The sequence below is a fragment of the Colius striatus genome, chromosome 24 (genome assembly GCF_028858725.1).
Source record: "Colius striatus isolate bColStr4 chromosome 24, bColStr4.1.hap1, whole genome shotgun sequence".
Classification (NCBI taxonomy): domain Eukaryota; kingdom Metazoa; phylum Chordata; class Aves; order Coliiformes; family Coliidae; genus Colius; species Colius striatus.
The window spans coordinates 5,315,287-5,335,653 of record NC_084782.1 but is presented as its reverse complement, the minus strand read 5'-3'; the positions used below and the strand labels follow the sequence as shown (position 1 = coordinate 5,335,653).

Here is a 20,367-nt window from a genome sequence, read left to right as displayed (position 1 = left end):
CGCGCGGCCCCCGCGGCAGTGGTGCAGCCCGGGCCCCCCGCCGCTCCGCCTAGCCTGCTAGCACCCCCGCGTTCGCTCGCCGCCGCCGCCGCCGGCTCCTATTGGTCGGTTGTCGGGAGGGGGCGGAGCGGCCGTCTCCGATTGGCTGGGAGGGGCAGCGCGGGGGCGGGGCGCGGTGGTGCGGCGGGGCCCGGGCCCCGGGGCGGGTTGGGTTGCGCGGGGCGGCCGTAGGGTCCGGCGCTGTGGGGAGGCAGGAAAATGGCGCTGACACAGGGCACCAAGCGCAAAGTCTGCTACTACTACGATGGTGAGGGGCCACCGGGCACCGGCCGAGGGGGCCACGGCGAGCTCCGGGGCGGGGCAGCGCCGGAGGAGCGAGGGGAGGAGGGGGCGGGTGTTGAGGGAAGGCGATGGGGGGGTAACGGAGGGGGGTCACTGAAGGGGTTAATGGGGGTGAGTGGCGATGGGGGCATAGGGCCGGGCTGGGGGAGGGCAAGGGGGGTTACTGGAGGGTGTGGGTGGTGAAGGATCCTCTGAGGGGAGGGATGAGGGTGGTGTGAGGGGTCGCCGGGGCATGTGGTGGGGCTGGGGGCTGCTCTGAGGGTGGTGTGAGGGGTAACGAGGGGGCTGGGGGCTGCGCTGCGGGATGGAGGGGCGGGGGAAGGCTGTGAGGGGCGGGGGAGGGCTGTGAGGGGCAGGGGAAGGGCTGTGAGGGGCAGGGGAAGGGCTGTGAGGGGCAGGGGAGGGCTGTGAGGGGCAGGGGAGGGCTGTGAGGGGCAGGGAGGGGCAGGGGAGGGCGGTGAGGGGCAGGGGAGGGCTGTGGGCTGCACGGGGGGAGCAGGAGCTCCAGGGGCATGGGGAGCCAGGAGCACCTGGGCGCTGCAGCGGGTGTGGGGGGACACCGGGGGGGAGAGGAAGGATGTGGGGCAGCACTGGAGGAGAGAAAGGTAAGAATGGAGGAAAAGATGGGGAGCAACGGGGAGAGAGTAGGAGTAGGAAGGGAAAGTATGGACATCTAGAGACCCTGGGAGTGGGGAAGGGCTGTGGAGAGTCCGAGATGGGGGGAGGACCACAGTTTTGGGAGCTGTGCTGAGATGTAGAAGGTGGTTTCTGGGAGGATGGGGGGGACTCGGGGAGGTGCTGGGGACAGGATGGGTTGTGGGGAGATGTAGCCTCCTTGAGCCCTCCCGAAGCTCTCGTTGGGGTCAGGACAAACCCAAAGGCATGAGGAGCCAAACCAATTGTCTGTAGGGAGTTCCTGTGTCTGGGAGCATTGTTTAGTTCTGGCTCTGAACTTGGCTGGGTTGCAGACTGGCTTCTATGGGGTTTTTTTCTGCTGTGAGGCTGGGGAAGTGCCGTGCTGGGGCTCTGTAACCATCCCATCAGGGCAGGGAAGTAACAGGGGGTTGGAGCAGCCCAGATCCCAAACTGGATCCTTCCTGCTGCTTCTCCATTTCAGCCCTTGGGAGAAACAATCATGTCCTCTCTGCCTGCTCCCAGCCCCTTTGGAGGGGAAACTTGGTGCCTCAGTGATGGGCAAGCTCGTTTTTCAGAGAGTCTGTGAGCACCCTCTGTGCAAGGTGTTGTGCAATTCCCCCTTCCACAGTGGTTTTGTAGCCTGTGAAATCCGAATAAAACCTTGTCCTGGCTCAGTTTTTGCTGGGGGGTGGATGTGCTGAGCGCTGGAGCACTGAAGCAGGCTGCTCTCAGCTGCTCTACGTGTTGGGCACACAGTGAGGGCTTTTATTTCCCCGGGAAAGTATAGCTAAACTGTAGGTTTTCAGCCTGTAAGGACAGTCCTGCAGGGTCCTCTGACTCAGCTGGTGTCTTTGGGAGGGCAGGGCGAGGAGGAGCCTGGGTTAGAGCTCTGGGTGCAGCGAAACTCGGCCTGATTTCACCACACAAACGATCTCTCTGTGCAACACCCGTCGTTACATGCAAACACAAGGGGATGCTGGAGCCCTGGGCCCTAAAATGAGTGGTTTAAACTGGAAAGAGAGCTCGTGGGCAGTGCCAGAGGGCCAGACACCACCTGGATGGTGGGAAAAAACAGCCTCTGTATCCAAACTTACCCCTCTGCTTGGAACAGAATGTGTGTACTAAGGAGCTTTGTCAGGTTTTGAACAAGCTGTAATCTTCAAAGGCACAACAGTGATGCTTCAAAGAGAAAAGAAGCAGCCATTTAGTTTGGAAATGCCAAGCAGAGGTGCTTGGCATGTGGAGTATTGCTTGGTAAAGCTGGTGTTGTACACCCCTGGCTGCAGCTGCCCTCACTGATTCACTCTGATTCCCCAAAGAGAGGGCTCTGGGCCTGGGTTTGGGTGAGCTGTGGGTCTCTTCCTTGAGCCACAAGTTTCAGGAAGGAACCTGAGCTACAGGGAAGGGTCTGGGTGGAATGGAGAGCCTGGGGAAAAGTTAATCTGGTGTCCCAAAGGTCCCTCCTGGAAACCCTGAGGAGTGCTGAGGGTCTGTGTGAGGGTTTGAACTCAAAACAGTAACTTCTCCTTTATCAGCACCCTGTGTAGGGACTGGCCTAACCCCAGCAGACAGGAAGAGGTGGCTGTTGAGTTCACACACATAATCTGTGCTGACATCCACGAGCAGACAAGCTCCTCTGCTGCTCTGTGGGGCTGGGCTGGGAAAGGCTTTGCCCAGGGCATTTTGTTGGCAGCCTGAGGTCAAGATGATGATTTTTCATGTAGTTTTGTGCTTGTATTTTCTTGAGCATCTCTTACTGAGTTCCCCAAAGCTCCATTTAACCTGACTTTACTGTAGGGGTGGTTGCCCCAGTGAGATACCTTAGTGCAGAGGACACCTTGTTTCACCCTCATGCCATAGACAGCTCAGCTCCAGCAGCAGAGGTGTTTGAGTGTGGGATTTGCACCCTTTGCATCTACTTTGACTGAAAACAGGGCCAAGTCCACAGGAGGAAGAGCTGGAGCTGTGTGTTGTGAAGGAAGTTTCTCCTGCATGTTAAGATTGGTGATGAAATATTAATGAACACCCCACTGAGTCAGCAGCTGGGCTGGATTGGGTCTCCTGCTTCCCAAACTGCTGGGGAGTTGTAGTCTGGTTTCCCCAGGCAGTGAGGCTCGTGGGATGCTGCTGCTGTGGGCCACTGTCTGTGTGGTTCCTGCCATTGGCAGCTCCTGAGCCTCTGCCTCTTGCAGCCAAATCAGGCAGAGATCTGAAAGTTAAATTTCAGTTAAGTTTCATGGAAATAAGTACCCTGGGAGAGGAGGGAAGGGGGAAAAACCAGCCAGTGGTACCTGCTGTGGGAGAGTGCAGGGTGAGTTCAGCTTTTGGTAGGTAGGAGAAAGCCCAGGTGGGGAGATGGCCCGTGGGATGTGTTTGCAGGGTGCTGACTTCATTAACACTGGTGCCCATGGGACAGCTCGTGGGGTCTCTCAGGCTGGGACTCCTCTGAAGGGTTTCAAACAGTGACAAAGGGTGAAAATGATGGAGAAGCTGTAAAACTACAGCTGCAGGGATTGCTTATGGACAGAATTAGCTGCTCTGTGTCTCTGCTGGGTTAACAGTGAGAAACTGAGGCAAAGAGGCTACGTGCTCTGCCTGATGAGTCACTGTCTGAGCTGGGATTAAACTTGTGCTCCTCAGTGAAACCTTCCAGCCCTGTCAGTGTGAGTTACCACAGCAGACCTGAACCAACTGGAGAGGACATTTGCTGAGCAAGGGCAGGCAAATGTGGTGCCCAAAGCTCCTCCTCACCAAGAAAGCTGGAGCTCCCTCCTCTTAACTTGTGTAGTGTGATGTTAGTTGCTCAGACTCTACCTGGCTTGCCTTCCCCAGAACAGACATTACAGAGTTCCTCATCTGACCATACCCCAGTTTTCAAGTCTCTGTCTTGGGTCTAGAGTAAACATTTCTGAACCCATGGAGGTCCCTGTGTAAAGGTGAGGGACTCTGCTCCCTGTGAACAGACGAACTGCTGAAGGACAGATACAGTGACCTGATGGCTTTTGTGGCTGTTGGAAGGAGTTAATAGTTTTCCCTGCAGTAACAAAACCTTTCTCCTCCCAGGTGATGTTGGAAACTACTATTATGGCCAAGGACATCCAATGAAACCCCACAGGATCCGAATGACCCACAACCTGCTGCTGAACTATGGCCTGTACAGGAAGATGGAGATCTATGTAAGTGCAGGGCTGGCCATCAAGAGAAACAGAGATACAAGATCTCTAGTTTGTGTGGCAAGTTTTCATTCTGATGCTTCAGACTCAGAAGAAAGAACATGTGCTGGTGTATTGGTGCTTTCTTCTAAGTGCTTGTAGTGAGGTCTTCTGTGCCTCAGATGAGCTTTGGAGACTGGAGAACTGCTTTTCTCCCTGTAACTCAAGTATTTATATATGTAGCACCTTCCAGTTTCTGGCAGTGCCTTTCCTGCCTTTGGAAAGAAGTTTCTCTTGTGCAATGCTGCTGCTTTGAGTGGGGGTTTGGTTTTTTCTGCTCTTCCTGGAAGTAAATCTCAGATTGGAAATGGGGACTGGGGAGAGAGGTGTGTTTCCAACAAGCCTTGCTCTGTCTTTGTGTCCTTGCAGCGCCCTCACAAGGCAAATGCAGAAGAAATGACCAAGTACCACAGCGATGACTACATCAAATTTCTGAGATCTATCCGCCCAGATAACATGTCTGAGTACAGCAAGCAGATGCAAAGATGTAAGCCATGTAACCTTTGTAACAAAGATGTAATGCCTGCAGTGCTCTGGTTCCTGCCTCTGGTAAAACCTGAGGGCAGCTTTTGAGGTTGGTGACCAAAAGAGCAGGAAGAACCTTGGGGCACTGTCTGTTCTCCTAACTTTGGGTTTGATTTTTCTGGTATATGAAGCGTTTTTAAAACAGGTTCCTCTCTGGAGCCAATGTGCCAGAAGAGCTGAGGAAACACTTTGAGTTGGCTCTTTTTGTTTGGTCTTGTGTTTTGGTGGAAACTCTTCTGAATTGCCTTTCTGGCTCAGAGATGACTGACCCATACATGAGCTTGAACCAGAGGCACTAAGGTGGGGAAGGGTTGTGTAATTTAAACAAACCAGCAAAAAATAATGCCCTGACTCTTCCCTTGTCTCCAAAATGTGCAGTAACTGAAGGATGTCAGGGCAGAGGCAGCTGGGAAGTGGAAGAGGGTTGAGATGCACCAGGGATACCTCTCCACTTTGTGTTGGTGCTGTATTTTGTGAGCAAATCTCTTGTTCCCACCTCTCCAGTCCATGGGAAGGCTCTTTCATGGTGACTCTGATGTTACAGAGACCTTTTTCTAGCACGTACAGATCAATAGTGGGGAAGCCTCAAGGCTTGGTTAAACAGTATTTTGGTCTTTCACACTGCAATCCTTGAGAGCAGAAAAAAGTTGTAAGCCCATGGGATTAATTTCTGTGGAGTAAGGGTCTCTAATTTAGAAGAACTGGGGGTCTGGAGTCTGAAGGAGAGGCACTTGGGAAGCTGGTGTGAGCTGAAGGGAACAGATCTTAAGGCACAAGCACATTAGAGGAGTGGGTGATATGGTTCATGAGTAATAAACCCTGAGAGACTTCCCACAGTAAATGATAGGTCTTAATATACCAAATGACATGTACCAAAGTACATATTTACACAAGCTGAACTGTTTACCCCTGAAGCAGATACAGCTCATAAACACCCACTCTGCTCTCTAGTAGCCAACTGTTCCTGTACTTGCACAGAACTGTTTTTACCTGAAGGAGGCAAAATATGAAAATTGGTCTGAAACATGTGGAGGATGGAGCTTTTCTTCACAGAGAGCTGTGAAAGAGAGGCCTCTGTGTAGCCAGAGAACTGTCAGAGGAGGCTCAGAACAGAGAGGAGGGGTATAGGAGGCATGGTCACTGCTCCCAAGTACTGTGGCAGCTCTCTGTAGCCTGCTGGGTGCTTCAGCTTTCCTTTTGAGGGAAGCATAGCTGCTGTGATTTCCCTGAGGACACTCCCTCTGTTAGTGCTGGGCTCTCTCTGTGCTCTGCCAGATAGAAAGCTCCTCACTTAACCACTGCAATGAAGAAGGAGCATCGGTGCCTCTCATCTTCCACCTGAGCCTTGTGCCTGTTATTAATATCCCTCCTTGGGAATCCTGGCTGCTTTGAAGCTCCTGCCAGGCAGAGCAGTGGGATGCCCTCAAACACTCTCAGGGACACCCAGAGAGTTCTGAGGGGCAGGAAACGTGCCCTTGCTGAGCTGCACGTGCTGCTGGAGCAGTGCAGGGTGCTGTAAAGGCTCAGGGCTGGGGCTGCTGCTGAGGACGTGTGTCGGTGTTACCCCTCTCTCACTGACAGCATCTCCTCTGCCCACTCAGTTCCTGAGGGGTGTTGCCTTGCAGCACACCCCAGGAGGGAGCACACTGCTCTCACCACAGCTCCTGGGACCCGCTTCCTTGGTTTTTTTACAAGTCAGGAGCATCTCTCCTACAGCAACAACCCTTTTGCCTCATCAGGCAGTACCCTCAGGTTGATTGTGTTCTTTCCTTTGAGCCTGGTATTTTGTGGTTTGAAACCTTTGATCACTTCCCTTTTTAAAGCCATTTACTTGCAGTTCTGTCTTCCTAACTCTTCTGTGTTCCTTTCAAGTTAATGTTGGGGAAGACTGCCCTGTGTTCGATGGGTTGTTCGAGTTTTGTCAGCTCTCTGCTGGAGGCTCAGTTGGTAAGCTCACAAGTCCCATGTTCTCTTTCTAAGCAGATGTATGTAATGTCATTCTGTCCAGGAAATAAATTGTTGTAGGTGGTGGTGGGAAAGCCTTTATTTCTGATTCCCTTAATAATTAGAGCCAGGTTCCTTCCCATGTTGAGAGCTCAAGCCTTGCAGATCAACAGCTCCCTCTACATTTGTTAGGCACACCTTCAGCAGCCCAGGTTACTTGGCTGCCTGTGTGGAGGGCTCTGCAAATGGTGGAACAACCCTGCCAGTGACAGAGTTAAAACCAAACCACAACAGCAACAGGGGGTTGATTAAAAATAATCCATGTAAGCTTTGCAGGAAGAAATAAATAGTTACAAAAAGCTTGCTCTAGGCATGTGACCTGGAAAGGGAAAACCACAGCTTCTGGACATGAGGCAAAACAGAACCTGAAGGGTGTCAGTCAGCTGGAACGTTTGAGATCCTTTCACTGTTCTCACACACCTTGCTGCAGAATGGTGTCAGTGTGCTTAGGTGTTAAAGCTTTGTGGCTGCTGCTCCCTCCATGACACCTCCAAGCTGTGTTTCCTGTACCAGTGCAACAGCACCTACGAGTACTGACTGCAGCATGTTTTGAAGTAGCTCTGTGCTCTCTGGACTGTAGATCCCACAGCAGAAATGGTTTGTTTTGATCCTAGGAGACCTGCACAATTTGCAGGGAGTTTATGAAGGGGCTGGGGGCAGAGAACCTCCTTTCCCTCAGTGCACATTCAGTGACTGACCTAAATATGTGTTGGATAAAAACCTTCCATTAAAACCTTTTGTTCAGGGCACTGAGAAGCCTAGACTAGCCTCTGACTGCCAGCCCAGCTAGAATGCTGTGGACTTGTTTGTGCTCTGAGGCAGAAGTGGGAAGCAGTGAAAAGTATGGCAGACAAAAGAGACCCTGCATTTCTCTTCCCTTGCCTTTTGTTAGCTAGTTGAGAACATCCAGTGTTACACCCTTGGGCTTTGTGATGGTGAGGGAGCAGTCCCTTACCCCTCAGCCTCTGCCACAGGCCTTTGCTCTCCTGCTAATGTTTTGTACATCTTCCCCCAACAGCCAGTGCTGTGAAGCTGAACAAGCAACAGACAGATATTGCTGTGAATTGGGCAGGAGGCCTTCACCATGCAAAGAAGTCAGAGGCTTCTGGCTTCTGCTATGTCAACGATATCGTCTTGGCCATCTTGGAGCTCCTCAAGTATGGACACTGCTGTTTACCCCTTTCCTTTGGCCCTTCTGCTGTTTCCTTTGGCCCTTCTTTCTTCCCAGTCTTTTCCTTGCTTTTTCTCAGCTGAGTTTACCCAGGAAGGCTTAAACAGCTCTCTTTTAGGATGCCATCCCCCCTCTCCTGAAGGGATATGGCTAACAGTGGCACTGTGCAGGAGGCAGAAGGCCTGGAGCATTGTGTAGTTGCCTTTAGACCCTTCTCCCTACCCTTTGCCCTGGAGGAGGGGCCACAGCTGTAATACATGACAGCTTTTAGCTCAAGGCAAACCTCAGTGAGAAGCCTGGGCTTAAAAAATACAGTCCATTGGTGGAATCTGAAGAGACTGACTCTGCTTTCAAGGCTCAGTGGTGGAGGCAAAAGCCACTTTGTTATCCTCTGTGGTTCTGTTCCACTGCTGCCCACAGCACTTGTCTCTTCTCTGCAGCTCTTTTTGCTTGTAGGCCCTGCAGAGAGCTGCCTGGGGATCAGCACCAATTCCTTCCTCTCCCCACATCTGCTCTGGAGAAATACAGTGTTTTGCCTCCTTTCTGATCCTAGGTATCACCAGAGAGTGCTGTATATTGACATTGACATTCACCATGGAGATGGTGTGGAGGAAGCCTTTTACACCACAGACCGTGTCATGACCGTGTCCTTTCATAAGTACGGCGAGTACTTCCCCGGCACAGGGGACCTCCGGGTGAGCACCAGGCCTCAGCAGAAACATTACCCTGACATTTCACCTCTTCAACTAAAATCACTTGCTCCTCTGCCTTTTTCCACTCTCCAAGTGACAGTCCTTTTTGTGAGGGCAAAGGTGGCAGTGTGAGGCAGCTGGCTCAGCTCCTGGAGCGAGGGCTTTGTTCCAAGGCATTGCTGTCAGTCTCCTGGCAGCCTCCTGGGGGGATTATGCACAGAGGAGTGACTCTGAAGGTGGCCTCTTGGTCATCTGGAGTGACTTCAAATCTCAGCTGGGTCATGCAGGCTTTTGGGTGAGAGCTTATGAGGTTGTGAGGGAATACTCGTGCATGCCTTGGTTTATCTTGGTGGCCTTTCCTCCTCTGAGTCAGTTCTGCATGTTGACAAGCCGTGGTGCCAACTGTGGCCCTCTGTCAGGTTGGGTCATAGAATGGGAGGGGTTGGAAAGGACCTTTAGACATCATCTAGTCCAACCCTCCTAAAGCAGGACCACCTAGGTACAGGTGTGCTTCACTTTGTGACTTCTGGCATTGCCAGAATGCTGTTCTGAGGAGTGGAAGGTTCTTTGCCTTTTCTATTGCCTGTTTTTCACTGGAATTCCATTTTTCTGATACAAATTCTCCCACCTTCCACTTAGGAGTTGGATTTTTTTCAGCCCTGCCCAGACTTTGGTGCAGGTGACATGAACTTGTTGGTGATGTGGGTAACCAGTGAAGCTGCAGCTGCTCTGCACCATACATGAAATCATTCTTTTTAGTAAATCACTTGGGTGTGAGAGTGATAATGGAAATGTAAAAAAAAAAGATATATAAATTGGTTTAAAGTAAAAATAGATCCCTCCAGTGACAGGGATCAGCCCAGACTGGTGTTTTGGGCTGTGCTTCTCTGCAGTGCACAGGGTTGGAACTAGGATTTTGGCTGCCAGTTATATTGCTGTGTAGGAGAGTGGCTTTTGGCAGTGGAAGGAGAGGCTGTGTGCTCAGGGGGATTTTCTTCTCTGAACACTGAGGACTGAATGCTCTCTTATGCCAGATAAGCTGCTGTTGGAGTCAGGTGACTTTTGCTGCCTTCTGCCAGGACAGTGTTAGTGGGTGAGAGCCTCAGCTGGCACTGATGGAATCTCAGGCTTCCCTTCATTCAGGGCACAGTTTGTGTCTTGCAGTTGGTTCCCTGGTGACTTGTGGTCTCTCTTTCACCCTGACAGGATATTGGTGCAGGCAAAGGCAAGTACTATGCTGTCAACTATCCCCTCCGGGACGGCATCGACGACGAGTCCTATGAAGCAATATTCAAGCCAGTAAGTGAAGAGACCCTTTGCTGGGTGACTCTTTGTGGATTGGGAGGCTCAGGGGGCTGTTCTTGGGGGACATTGATTCAGTTTGTCATGGTAATGCTCTTCAGGGGCCGTATTCCTCCCTAACAATGGCAGCCTGTTGTCTCTCTATAAGAGCCCCAGTGTTGCCAGTGTAGGGGAGCTGGCAGCTGTGGGAGCACTGGGGATGTCTTCAGGTCACTTGCTGACATGGACATCACTGTGTTGCTGTGACACTGTCCTGTGGAGGGTGTGTAACAAGGCATTTCTTGTTTAGGTGATATCTAAAGTGATGGAGACGTTCCAGCCCAGCGCAGTTGTCTTGCAGTGTGGGTCAGACTCTCTGTCAGGGGACAGGTTGGGTTGTTTTAATCTCACCATCAAAGGTAAGAGTGCCAGCAGTGAGCTGGCATGACTGACAGGAGTTAGATTTCATTGAAGAGGTTGTTCCTCTCATGCCATGGGGCTGTGAGCTTTTTCCCCCCACTGCTTTTGGTGCAGGTCATGCCAAGTGTGTGGAGTTTGTGAAGAGTTTCAATTTGCCCATGCTGATGCTGGGAGGAGGTGGCTACACGATCCGCAACGTGGCCAGATGCTGGACCTATGAGACTGCAGTGGCCTTGGACACTGAAATCCCCAATGGTAATTCTCCCCAGGAGCCTCTGAAGGAAGACTAGAGGGACAGTGACACTCTACTAACAGAGCTCAGGGAAACGATGGTGGTGTGGGAGGGGTTGCAGCCTTAAGATGTTTCATTGCCTTTTGGTGATGACTGTGGAAGAGCTTTTGGACTCCTGGTTTGCAGTAGCTGTTGTTGTTTGCATTCGAGCCCTGTAGCTCTCCCCTGCAGCCAGAGGTACCCAGCCACCACTCTGAAGTGGGGTCACCTGCTGCTCAAAGCTTTTGTGCACACTGGCAGTGTTTTAACTGCCAAGTGAGCTGTGACTGCACGGTGGTCTGGTGGGAACTTGGGCTGTGGGAGCTTCAGCTCCTACACCCAGCTAAACACAGTTGTGCTTTTGAGCAGCACTGTGGTACCACGTGTTTGTGGCATTTCCTCGCTGGCCCAGTGGTAACTGGGTGTTTTATTCCTTTCTGACTTGCCTGCAGAACTTCCCTATAATGATTATTTCGAGTACTTTGGGCCAGACTTCAAGCTCCACATCAGTCCCTCGAACATGACTAACCAGAACACCAACGAGTATCTGGAGAAGATCAAGTAAGTGTTTGTTCCTCCTCCTGAGACTGACACCTTTCACTGAGGGCTTCACAGCCCTGGCTGGCACCTGCTGACAGAGGTGTTGTTCCTGCCCTGGCTGGCTCTAGGCAACGTCTCTTTGAGAACCTGCGCATGCTGCCTCATGCTCCCGGTGTCCAGATGCAGCCAATCCCTGAGGATGCTGTGCAGGAAGACAGTGCAGATGAAGAGGAAGAAGATCCTGAGAAACGCATTTCAAGTATGTGCTTGTGCCTGGCCCGGTGGCATTGCCTGTTGGGGCTGTGCTGCTCCCAGCCTGGGGCTGCCCAAGCTGGGCAGGAGCAGTTTGCTGGAGAAGCCTGCAAGCTCTGCACTGAGGTACCTTAACCAAGAGAGGAGGATGCATGATTTAGGTAGATTATCTCTTTTCTGGAGTCCTTCAGCTGGACTCTGTTCCCACCTTTCTGACTGATTTGGTGAGGTCAGGCAGCGATGCTGAGCACTGCAGGGCTGGGAGGTGGCACTTTTACCAGATGATTTCCATAATGGGAGAACCTGAGCTTTCATGTGAGAGTTTAAGCTGTTCCTGTGATGTAGGTGCTGTGACAGAACACTTTCTGGGAGACTGTCAGGTTTGATCCCAGAAGTTGCCTTCTGCAGTGAAAACGCTCGTTTATATCCACATTGGCCGCTGGCCTTTAGATCTGGGAGGCAGATTTGCTCAGTGTGAGGCTGGTTAACCTGCTTGTGCTGTCAAGTCTAGACATCACACTGGCCCTAATCCAAGTTGTACATCTGATCTTGGTTCTTGGGCAGGAGCTGTTAGGAATGATGAGTTAAAAGATGCATCAGGTGGAAAGATGAAGTTGGTTCTGACTGACTTAGGCAAGCTCCCGAGTCCATTCCAGCATGTAGATGTGCTGGGTGCCCCTCAGCTTCTAAACCTGCTGAAACCCCCTCTTGTCCCCTCAGTCCGCAACTCTGATAAGAGGATATCCTGTGATGAGGAGTTCTCTGACTCTGAAGATGAAGGGGAAGGAGGGCGCAAAAACGTCGCCAACTTTAAGAAAGCCAAACGTGTGAAAACAGAAGAGGAAAAGGAGGAGGAGGAGAAGAAAGGTGAGTGTGGGAGCTGGGCCTGGAAGCCCTCCCAGCTGTGTGGAGCTTTGCCTGGTGGGCACATTCCCAGTGCCTCACCGTGTGTCTTGTCTCTTTTTCCCCTAGATGAGAAAGAGGAGGAGAAAGTGAAAGAGGAGAAGGCGGAACCCAAAGGGTGAGCCCCATCTGCTGGCGTGCCTGTGCTTGCTTGTGAGAGCAGAGCCCTTGGTGAAAGGGGCCTAAAGATACTGTGCCTTCCCTCAGTAGCACCTTCAGTTTCAGCTGAAGATGGGCTGTATAAGCAGGGGGTTTGAGGTTGCAGCTCTGGCCTGTTGCTAAAGCTTGGGCACAGCCCCAGCTGCTCCTTTTAACCAGATTCTTCCCTTCTTGCTTCCGCAGGGTGAAGGAGGAGACGAAATCCTCCTAAGACGGCTGCAGCTGGGCAGTACCTGTCGGTGTGTAGTTGGTGTAGGTTAGCTCCTCTGGTTGCCTCCCATTCCACAGGATTTATATTTTATATATGTTTCTGTATATATTTCTATATAAATATATAAATGACTTGAGAACTGTAACTTATTCCTTGCTGCACTCCGCTGGGAGCAGACGGGGAGGATTCTGCGGAGTAGACAGACCTGCACTGCCCAGATCTGGTGCCTGGGAAGTTTCACTCTTGCCTTCCACTGCCTCCTCAGCGTGTCTTTGAGAAACAAAACTCACTTCCTTTGCTTTACTCTCCTCTCTGAAATAACCACCCTTGGAAAAGAGTAATTTAAGTAGAAGTAGTAGCTGCATTTCAGGTTAGCTGGAAAGATGGCCATGAATTTTCTTTGCTTTTTGGGTTTTTTGTTCCTTGTTCTGTTTGTTTTTGCTGGGAGAAATGAATTCCCTAATGAAGCCTGTGAGAGACTGACTGCTCCTTCGGTCTTCAGTGTGATTCCACCACGGCAAGTTGACTGCAAGCTGGTGCCACTTCTCAGGGTCATATAGTGCAGTTCTTGAATAGAGTTGGCTACCTCCCTGCAGCAAACTTGTGGAAAGAGATGAAGCAGCTTAAAAACAATCTGAAAAGTGCTTTAGTGAACCAGCTGCAGGTGCAGAGCTGGGGGATGCAGAGGAAAATCACCCTGGTGTGAGGGTGAACGTTTCCCTGAGGTCTCCCAGCAGCCTGGCAGCATTGTGCATCTCGAGGAAGAGAAGGGATGAGGTTTTTATACCTTTTGTTTTCCATACCTACGCCCCTCTTCGGGAGGAGGGTGAGTTACTGCCCGTGGAGCCTCCTGCTTTGCTTCTGCTCGTCCTGTCCTTTGCTTTTCCCCATCTAAGGCTCAAACCCCTGCAGAAATTCCCAACTCATCTGCAGACCAGAGCCTGGCTGAGACCTCTTGACGTGTTTCACTCTAAACCTCCTCTCTGAAGTTAGAAACATTTTCACATCGAGCCTCTCCTCCCTCTCTCACTCCCAAGGCCAGTAGGTAGGGAGAACCTTCTTATCAGCGTCAGAGCTGTTATCTTTGTAAGGCAACAGCAGATGGGGCTCTGGACATTTTTATAACTACTCCTCTTCCTACTCCCACACATTATCTCACACCCAAAAATCTTTTGTGACCAGAACCGGCCTTTCTTTTCCATCTCCTCATCTAGCTGAGCTTTGGGTGAAACGCTTTGCAGGAGTTTTTGCAGGCAGTTTGAACTCCCTGCTCTCCTTTCTCAGGGGGATTCCTCTGGCCAGGAGAGGATCCGTACCTCCCACGGAGCACTGCTGATGGGTTCAACTCTTTAACAATGCTGCTAACTTAACACAGGTTATTTTTTTAACGTGTTTGTTTTCTTAATTTTAAATACTTCTTTTCCCTTTCCCACCCTGAGGGGTTTGGTGGGTTTTTTGTTAGTCTTTGAACCCGAGTGCCGTGTCACTCCCGCTCTTCAGTGTTCGGATGTGAAGCGAGAGAGATCAGTGTATCTTTGTGTCTCGGGGGTTGGGGGGAATGGGGTGGGTTGGGAATATATTGTGGTTTTTTTAAAGATGCTTTTATTTTGAATTTTGAGAACCTTTGTAATAAAACTGGTACATTTCTATGGTTGGTGTTGAGTTTGTGCTGCTTTCTGCTGAAACGAGCAGTGGGAACGGAGTTTGTTGTCAGAGCCATGGTCCCAACAACAACAAAATGGCAGCTGCAGTAAGGCTTTGGAAAGAAAGGGGAGGCAGGATTACTTTCTCTTTTCTTTCAGGGAGAGGTGGTGTTGATTTAAATGCCATCCCCCAAAGCACATTACTTGCATCGTACTCCATGCTGGACATGAAAGATTGCTGTAGTTTCTTTTGTAGATGGGAAGTATTTTTTTCTTCCCCTCTGTTTTATAAAACAGCCTTGAAATTCTCCTCATGAGCCTTCTGTCTAGCAAAGGTAAGTCAAAATACCCTGGGCTGTTTGCTCATGACTTTCTACTGAGGGTCAGTGGGGCAGTTTATCCCCAGCTGGGGAAGTTCCAACTGGGCTCTTCTCCAGCAGCACTGCTGGTGCTCTGAGAGCAATGCTAAGCTGGGGGGGGAAATAAGGTTATGGGAAGGATCATTGGGATGAACATAAATGGTTTTTATCTGGTATCAGAGAGAAAAAAAAGGAGTCTTTAATATAATTAGGAGCAGGTTAATTCTCCAACCGAAGGGTGATCACACCCGAGACGGCACAAAAGCTTCACCAGCCAAAGCTGTCTGTGTAGTCGAGGGAAAAAACAAAGCTTTGTGTGGCAGAGTTGACTTCCAGGGCTGGAATAACAGCCCAGGAAACCAAAGTTACCCTTTTCACCGCAGCAGGCAGCCAAACCCCCGTGCTCCGGGAGCAGCAGCGGCTGCAGCGTCCCCTCGCCTCAAAATGGCCGCCGCGCCACTGAGGGCCGGCTGTTCCCGCCCCACAGGCCGCAGCCCCGCGGGAGCACAGCCCAGCCTCCGAGGGGGGCTTTGCCCCCGATGAACCGGGGTGAATCCCCTGCTGCCTTCGAGGAGGATGTGCTGCCTTACAAAAGGCAGTTTGCGCCATTTCCACCTACCTGGAGGGCCACGGCCATGGCAGGCTGCTGGTGCCTGTGGGGCAAACAACAGCCCTCACCTCTCCCTCTGCCAGCCACGGGAGCAGGGCCAGGTGAGGAGCTGGGAATGAGGAGCAGGCCCTTACACGGCTTGGCTGCTGCAAGCTGAGCTCCTTCCTTCTGCTGCCCACCCATCTCTGCCTCCATAGCTGACAGGAGCGATGCCATTGTGCCTCCATTTTCTCTTTGGAAACAAATCTTTGCTCCCAGGGCACGGTTCTGGTGCTTGCAGGGAAAAAAAGCAGCTCATCCTAATCTAAAGCCACCAAAAAACAGATTTAACTTCAAAGAGACCAAGCTCAAAATGGGAATTTCACCTCCTGGGCCCCTCCTTTTGAGGGAAGACTTATTTTCCTCCCCTACCTCCCCCCAGGAGACAAAAACAACCCCGCCTTGCATGTCTAAGGAAGCAGGTATGGAGCAGACAGCTGACCAGGGAGCCCAGGGGAGTGCCAAGAGGCTCGTGTGAGAAAGTCCTTTGTGGCTGTAGCTCTACATCTGCTGCAAGTCAATTAACTGTGTGCAGGGCCGGGGCTGGGCCAGTAAATGCAGCAGCTGTCGGACTAAATACCCAACTGCCATCCTCCTCAGCCCTCAGGACAAGAAGGACTCGAGCTCACCCATCAAGGGGTCACCATTTATTCCTTTCAAGTGTTACAAGAAAGCCCATACAGCTCGCTTTGGGGGGGTTTTTTGCCTTTTTTTTTCTCCTTTTTTAGAAGTTAGAAAATTGCAAATCAAGTGTTTTGGCCATTAAAAAAAAAGAAGAAGAAATTATTTACAGAGAAAACAATGTGGCTTCACATTTTACAGCTGGCAAGGTCCCTCCCCTCCACCCCACACCCCAAAAAGTGATCCCTCAGAAGCAGAATGAAACACAGCGGACTTACAAGCTTTAGGGGTTTAAGCCAAGAGTAAGACATTATAAAAAGAAAAACCAAAACCTAACCAGATTAGCTTTTAAACCATCCATTTCTATAAAAAGCACAAAATACTTTAAATGAAGTCGGAACCAGGAATGTAAACTGAGGAAGGAGGGGGGGAAAAAAAGAAGAAGAATCCATGGAGCAGTCCCTGGCTGGGCTCTGGAGGCTGCTGGGCACGGAGGGGCCAGAGCCAGGGCAGGGGGCAGCTGGGTGCTCACAACTGTAAATTCCAGTTACGTCCAGGATCGTCTTCCTCCACGGAGTGAAAGGATTCAGGTACAGCTACTCCAAGTCGTGGCGGTGGGAATCCAAACCAGCTTTCTAACAGGGGAAGGGGAAGAAATAACTGAGGGGAGAAGTGGTGGGTTTGGTGGGGTTTTGTTTTAGAAAGAGTTGTCAGTCCTAGGTGGGCCGGGGTGGGTGTGGGCGAGTCCGTGGTGTTACCGGGATGGAGAGGATGGCGGAAGAGTCCTTAGTTCTGCCGGTGCCAAGCGGGCTCTACTCTTCCTTCTGCTCCGCCGGAGCTGCCGTGGGCTCAGCCCCCGCCGCTTTCGAGGGCTCCTCTGGTTTGGCTGTATCCCCGTGGCTTTCCCCAGCCTGCTGCTGCTTCTCCTCCTCCTTGCTTTCTCCCGCTTCTGCATCCTCCCTCTTGGGCTCGCTGGCCGCGGCCCCGCTCTGCTCCTCCGCCGGCGCCTCCTCGGGGGGAGCCGAGGGCTCAGCCGCGGGGCTCTCCTCGCCCTTGGCCTCCACCTTGCCTTGGTCCTCCGAGGGAGAGGACCCAGAGGAGTCCCCCGCTTCTTTCTTGTTCTTCCTAAACGAGATGCCGCTCAGCTTGAAGGACTTCTTGAACGAGAACTTCTTCTTCTTCTTGGGGGTGTCCTTGGGGGCGGCGGCACCCTCGGGTTTGGCGTCTCCCCCTTCGGCGGGGGGCGCGGGCTCGATGGCGTCCCCGCCGCCCGCCTCGCCCTTGCTCTCCTCCTCCTTCGGGGCTTCGGCCGAGCCGTTCCCGTTCAGGGGTGTCGCTTCACCGCCCACTTTGGGGGTCATGTCCCCGTTGAGCCTCACATGGCCGTTCTCCTGCGAGGGGGAGGGAGGAGCACGGCGTTAGGCACAGCCAGAGCTCAGCACCCACCCACTCCCCAAAACCCCGCTCCCAGCCGGGGATGGGGGTGCAGGGGGCTGTGTGTGTGTGTACCGGGGGGGTTGTACCGGGGGGGTGTCAGCGTGTCGCCAGCGGGCGGCGCGCGCGCGCCACCGCCGGTACCGGGGCGAGGCGGCGGCCGGGGCCCCCCCGCAGCCGGGAGCGAGCCCGGGGCGCGGCGCGGGCGGTGCCGCATCGCCCGGTGCCCAGAGGATCCCCCTCTGAGGCCGCCACCGCCGCCCCTTCGCCTTCCCCTTCCCCCCCGAGCCGCCGCCTTTGTCTGCCCGCCCGCCCAGCCCCGGCGGGGCGCACGGCGCGGCTCCCCCGCCCCCGCCGGTACCTACCTGCCCGTTGGCTTTGGCGGGCTCGGTGGCAGCGGCGTGGCCGCTCGGCGGGACGCTGCCCTCCGCCTTGGCCGCCTTAGAGCCCTGGCTGCCCATGGTGCGGCACGTCGGGCCCTCCCCGCCGCGGCGGCTGCGCTCGGCGGGCGAGCGGCGCCGAGAGGGAGTGGGGAGAGCCCCCCGCCGCCCCGGTAATAAGGCGCGGAGCGGGGGCGGGCCGCCGCCGAGCCCGCCCCGGGGGCGGGGGACCGGCATGGAGATAGAGCCACCGCCCCGGCAGGGTTGGGGGTATCGGTGGTCGATGCTCTTCGTTTCTGGCTCTGTATCCTGGGAGGTCGGGGGACCCCCGGGTGGGACGAGGCAATGGGGAAGGGGAGCGGGGCACCGCTGCTCCTGACTCTCTCGCCTCTGGGGTGCTGTGACACCCTTGGCTTGCCTCTCCCCTCAGCTCCCTCACCCCTGAAAGGGTCCCACAGTACCTCTTGTCCCAGCCCTGTGGCTTGCAGGACTGTGACATGGTGCTGCTCACCCCCCGGTGCTGCTCACCCCAGCCCCACCAGAGGGTCCTGCTGTGGGACGTGGGTTGTACCATGGCTCAGACCCCAGCTCCCCGCCTTGCTCTGCTCCCTTGGCATGCAGACTGGTAGGTTTTTGTCCTCTGGGTCTTCCCCTCTCTGCCTTCCTGGAAAAGGAGAGTGAGCTCAGAAGAAAATGGAACTAAATGGAAGTGGATGCTGACACTGGTGAAGGGCTTCCCTGTGCTGCCAGGGCCACCACCACAGCCTTGCAGCAGTGGCCATGGGGGACTCATTCCCAGGGCTCTCTTGGCACCCAGGCACAGGTGATTTCACTGAGAGGCTCCCAAAACCAAGACCCTTTGGTGCTCATCCAAGCCACCAGCATTCCCTGGCCAGCCCACGCTCTGCTGGCAGCTGCTGTGGGACACGCTCCTGGTGCCACATCCTGAGCCCCACAGCCCTGGCACCTTCCAGGCACCTTGCTCCTGCCACTGAGCTGCCACAGGCAGGCAGCACCCCCCAGCACCCAGCTGTGCCACAGAGCCCGTGCAGAACCAAGGCCAATGTCTCCAAGGGGAAAACAATGTGCTGCTGTGTGTGCTCCGCCAACAAGGTCATGTTTTGTCTCTGTGCTCCCTTCCCCCCTCACTCCCCCCCACACACATCATCTCACCCCCGTTAGAGCGAAATTTCTCTGTTAATTAAAACAGGCGGCATCTTCCTTATTGACTTTTGGTTGCCAGTTGATAAAGCCTCTGAATGGCTCCGGGCTGCTGCTGCTGCTGCACGAGCCTCCAGCCGCCAGCCACGGCCGGAGGAGCCGCTGGGGCCGTGGGGGATGTGCCCTGTCCAAAACCAGACGCTCCTCAGGGCTCAGCGAGGCTGTTTGCCTTGGGAAGACAAACTGTCCCAACAACTGTGTCAAGTTAGTCAGTAAACACACTCTCGTCTTCTCCCACTTGTCCCCCAGTAGTGAGCTCCACACCAGTGTCTGCAGCCGTGAGCTGCTGGGGAGCAAAACCCAGCAGAGCTGTGGCTGGTGAGTCCTTCCCTGCCCCAGCAGCCAGCTGGTGTCAGGCAGCATCTGTGCCAACCCCACACTTTCCTTCCCACCTTCTGAGAGTGATCTTCTGTCTTTCTGTTGAGCTTTATTTTGTCCTGGCTTTTCTCTGTAGGAATGCAGAGAGGCCTCATGCTGCTGTCCCATGGCATGGCATGGCATGGCATGGCATGGCATGGCATGGCATGGCATCCCATCCCATCCCATCCCATCCCATCCCATCCCATCCCACCATGCTGTGCCACCACTGCAGCAAGAGCACGTTTTGGCCACGCTGAGCAAATCTGAGCAACAGCTTTCACAGCACCCATCCAGGACTGTCTGTCCATGCAACAGCCCCAAGATGCTCCTGACACCCCGTACCAAAACCTCAGGTGAGCAGCACCAGTAAACACACTACATACAGGTACTGGGAGCTGGGAGGGGGCTCTGAGGGTGCAGCCTTTGGGGTGACAGTGGCAGCCCTGGTGTGACTTTGGCTGCTTGGTTCAGAGTGCAGATGTGTACCCTGTGCTGTGAAACTGGCTGCTTGCTGGCTGCTTTCTTCAGTGCTGGGCTGGAGGAGTGGTTGTTTAGGAGGGGATTTATGGGGCTGAGCCTGGCAGGGTGGCTGCAGGGCTCCTGCCATACCCTGTGCCCTGTGCCACTGGCTCAGCTGAGGCTGCTCAGCTCAGCCCCCATCCCCCAACCACCAGCCCCTCCTGTGCCAAGCCCAGGTCTCTTCCACGTTTTGCTGGAGGGGAGAAAGTGCTTCACACCCCACTGCTCCCCTGCCAGAGCGATGGCTGGGCAGCGCTGGAGTGATGGGTGGCAGATGTGATGGCTCTAAAGGGCAAACTTTAGCATGATTGGACAGGTCAGGATGCAGATGCTGGCAGGGGGAGGGGGTGCAGCCCCCACTGCCATCAGAGGCGACGCAGCACACCCCGTGTGCCATTCTCTAGTGGCTTTCATCTCCCAGCAATCCTCAGTTGCCACAGCTCTCTTGATGCTGCCTTCCCTTGAAGCCCCTCTCCTGCAGCGCTGCGTCAGGGATGTGTTTATAAATAGCTGCCTTCCCCTGTGGATTCCCCAGCCTCGCCTCCTGGCCCAAGGCCTGGCT

The 20,367-nt window shown here is 53.7% G+C and overlaps 2 protein-coding genes across 2 annotated transcripts; one reads left to right on the top strand and one right to left on the bottom strand.

Annotated features, from left to right (window-relative positions):
- Positions 1–190: 190 nt before the first annotated feature.
- On the top strand, positions 191–12,758 carry HDAC1 (histone deacetylase 1). The gene is made up of 14 exons (XM_062014530.1): positions 191–307; positions 4,042–4,154; positions 4,560–4,677; positions 6,588–6,662; positions 7,738–7,876; positions 8,444–8,585; positions 9,789–9,881; positions 10,174–10,282; positions 10,398–10,538; positions 11,007–11,115; positions 11,223–11,353; positions 12,067–12,213; positions 12,319–12,367; positions 12,592–12,758. Exons 1-14 carry the CDS (start codon positions 259–261, stop codon positions 12,617–12,619), a joined length of 1,443 nt encoding a protein of 480 aa, XP_061870514.1. The 5' UTR covers positions 191–258; the 3' UTR covers positions 12,620–12,758.
- Positions 12,759–15,895: 3,137 nt separating this feature from the next.
- Positions 15,896–17,871, bottom strand: MARCKSL1 (MARCKS like 1). Its single transcript, XM_062014471.1, has 2 exons — positions 17,691–17,871; positions 15,896–17,282 (listed from the first exon to the last, which is right to left on the bottom strand). The coding sequence occupies exons 1-2, from the start codon at positions 17,784–17,786 to the stop codon at positions 16,704–16,706; spliced, it is 675 nt and encodes a 224-aa protein (XP_061870455.1). The 5' UTR covers positions 17,787–17,871; the 3' UTR covers positions 15,896–16,703.
- Between the last annotated feature and the right edge of the window lie 2,496 nt (positions 17,872–20,367).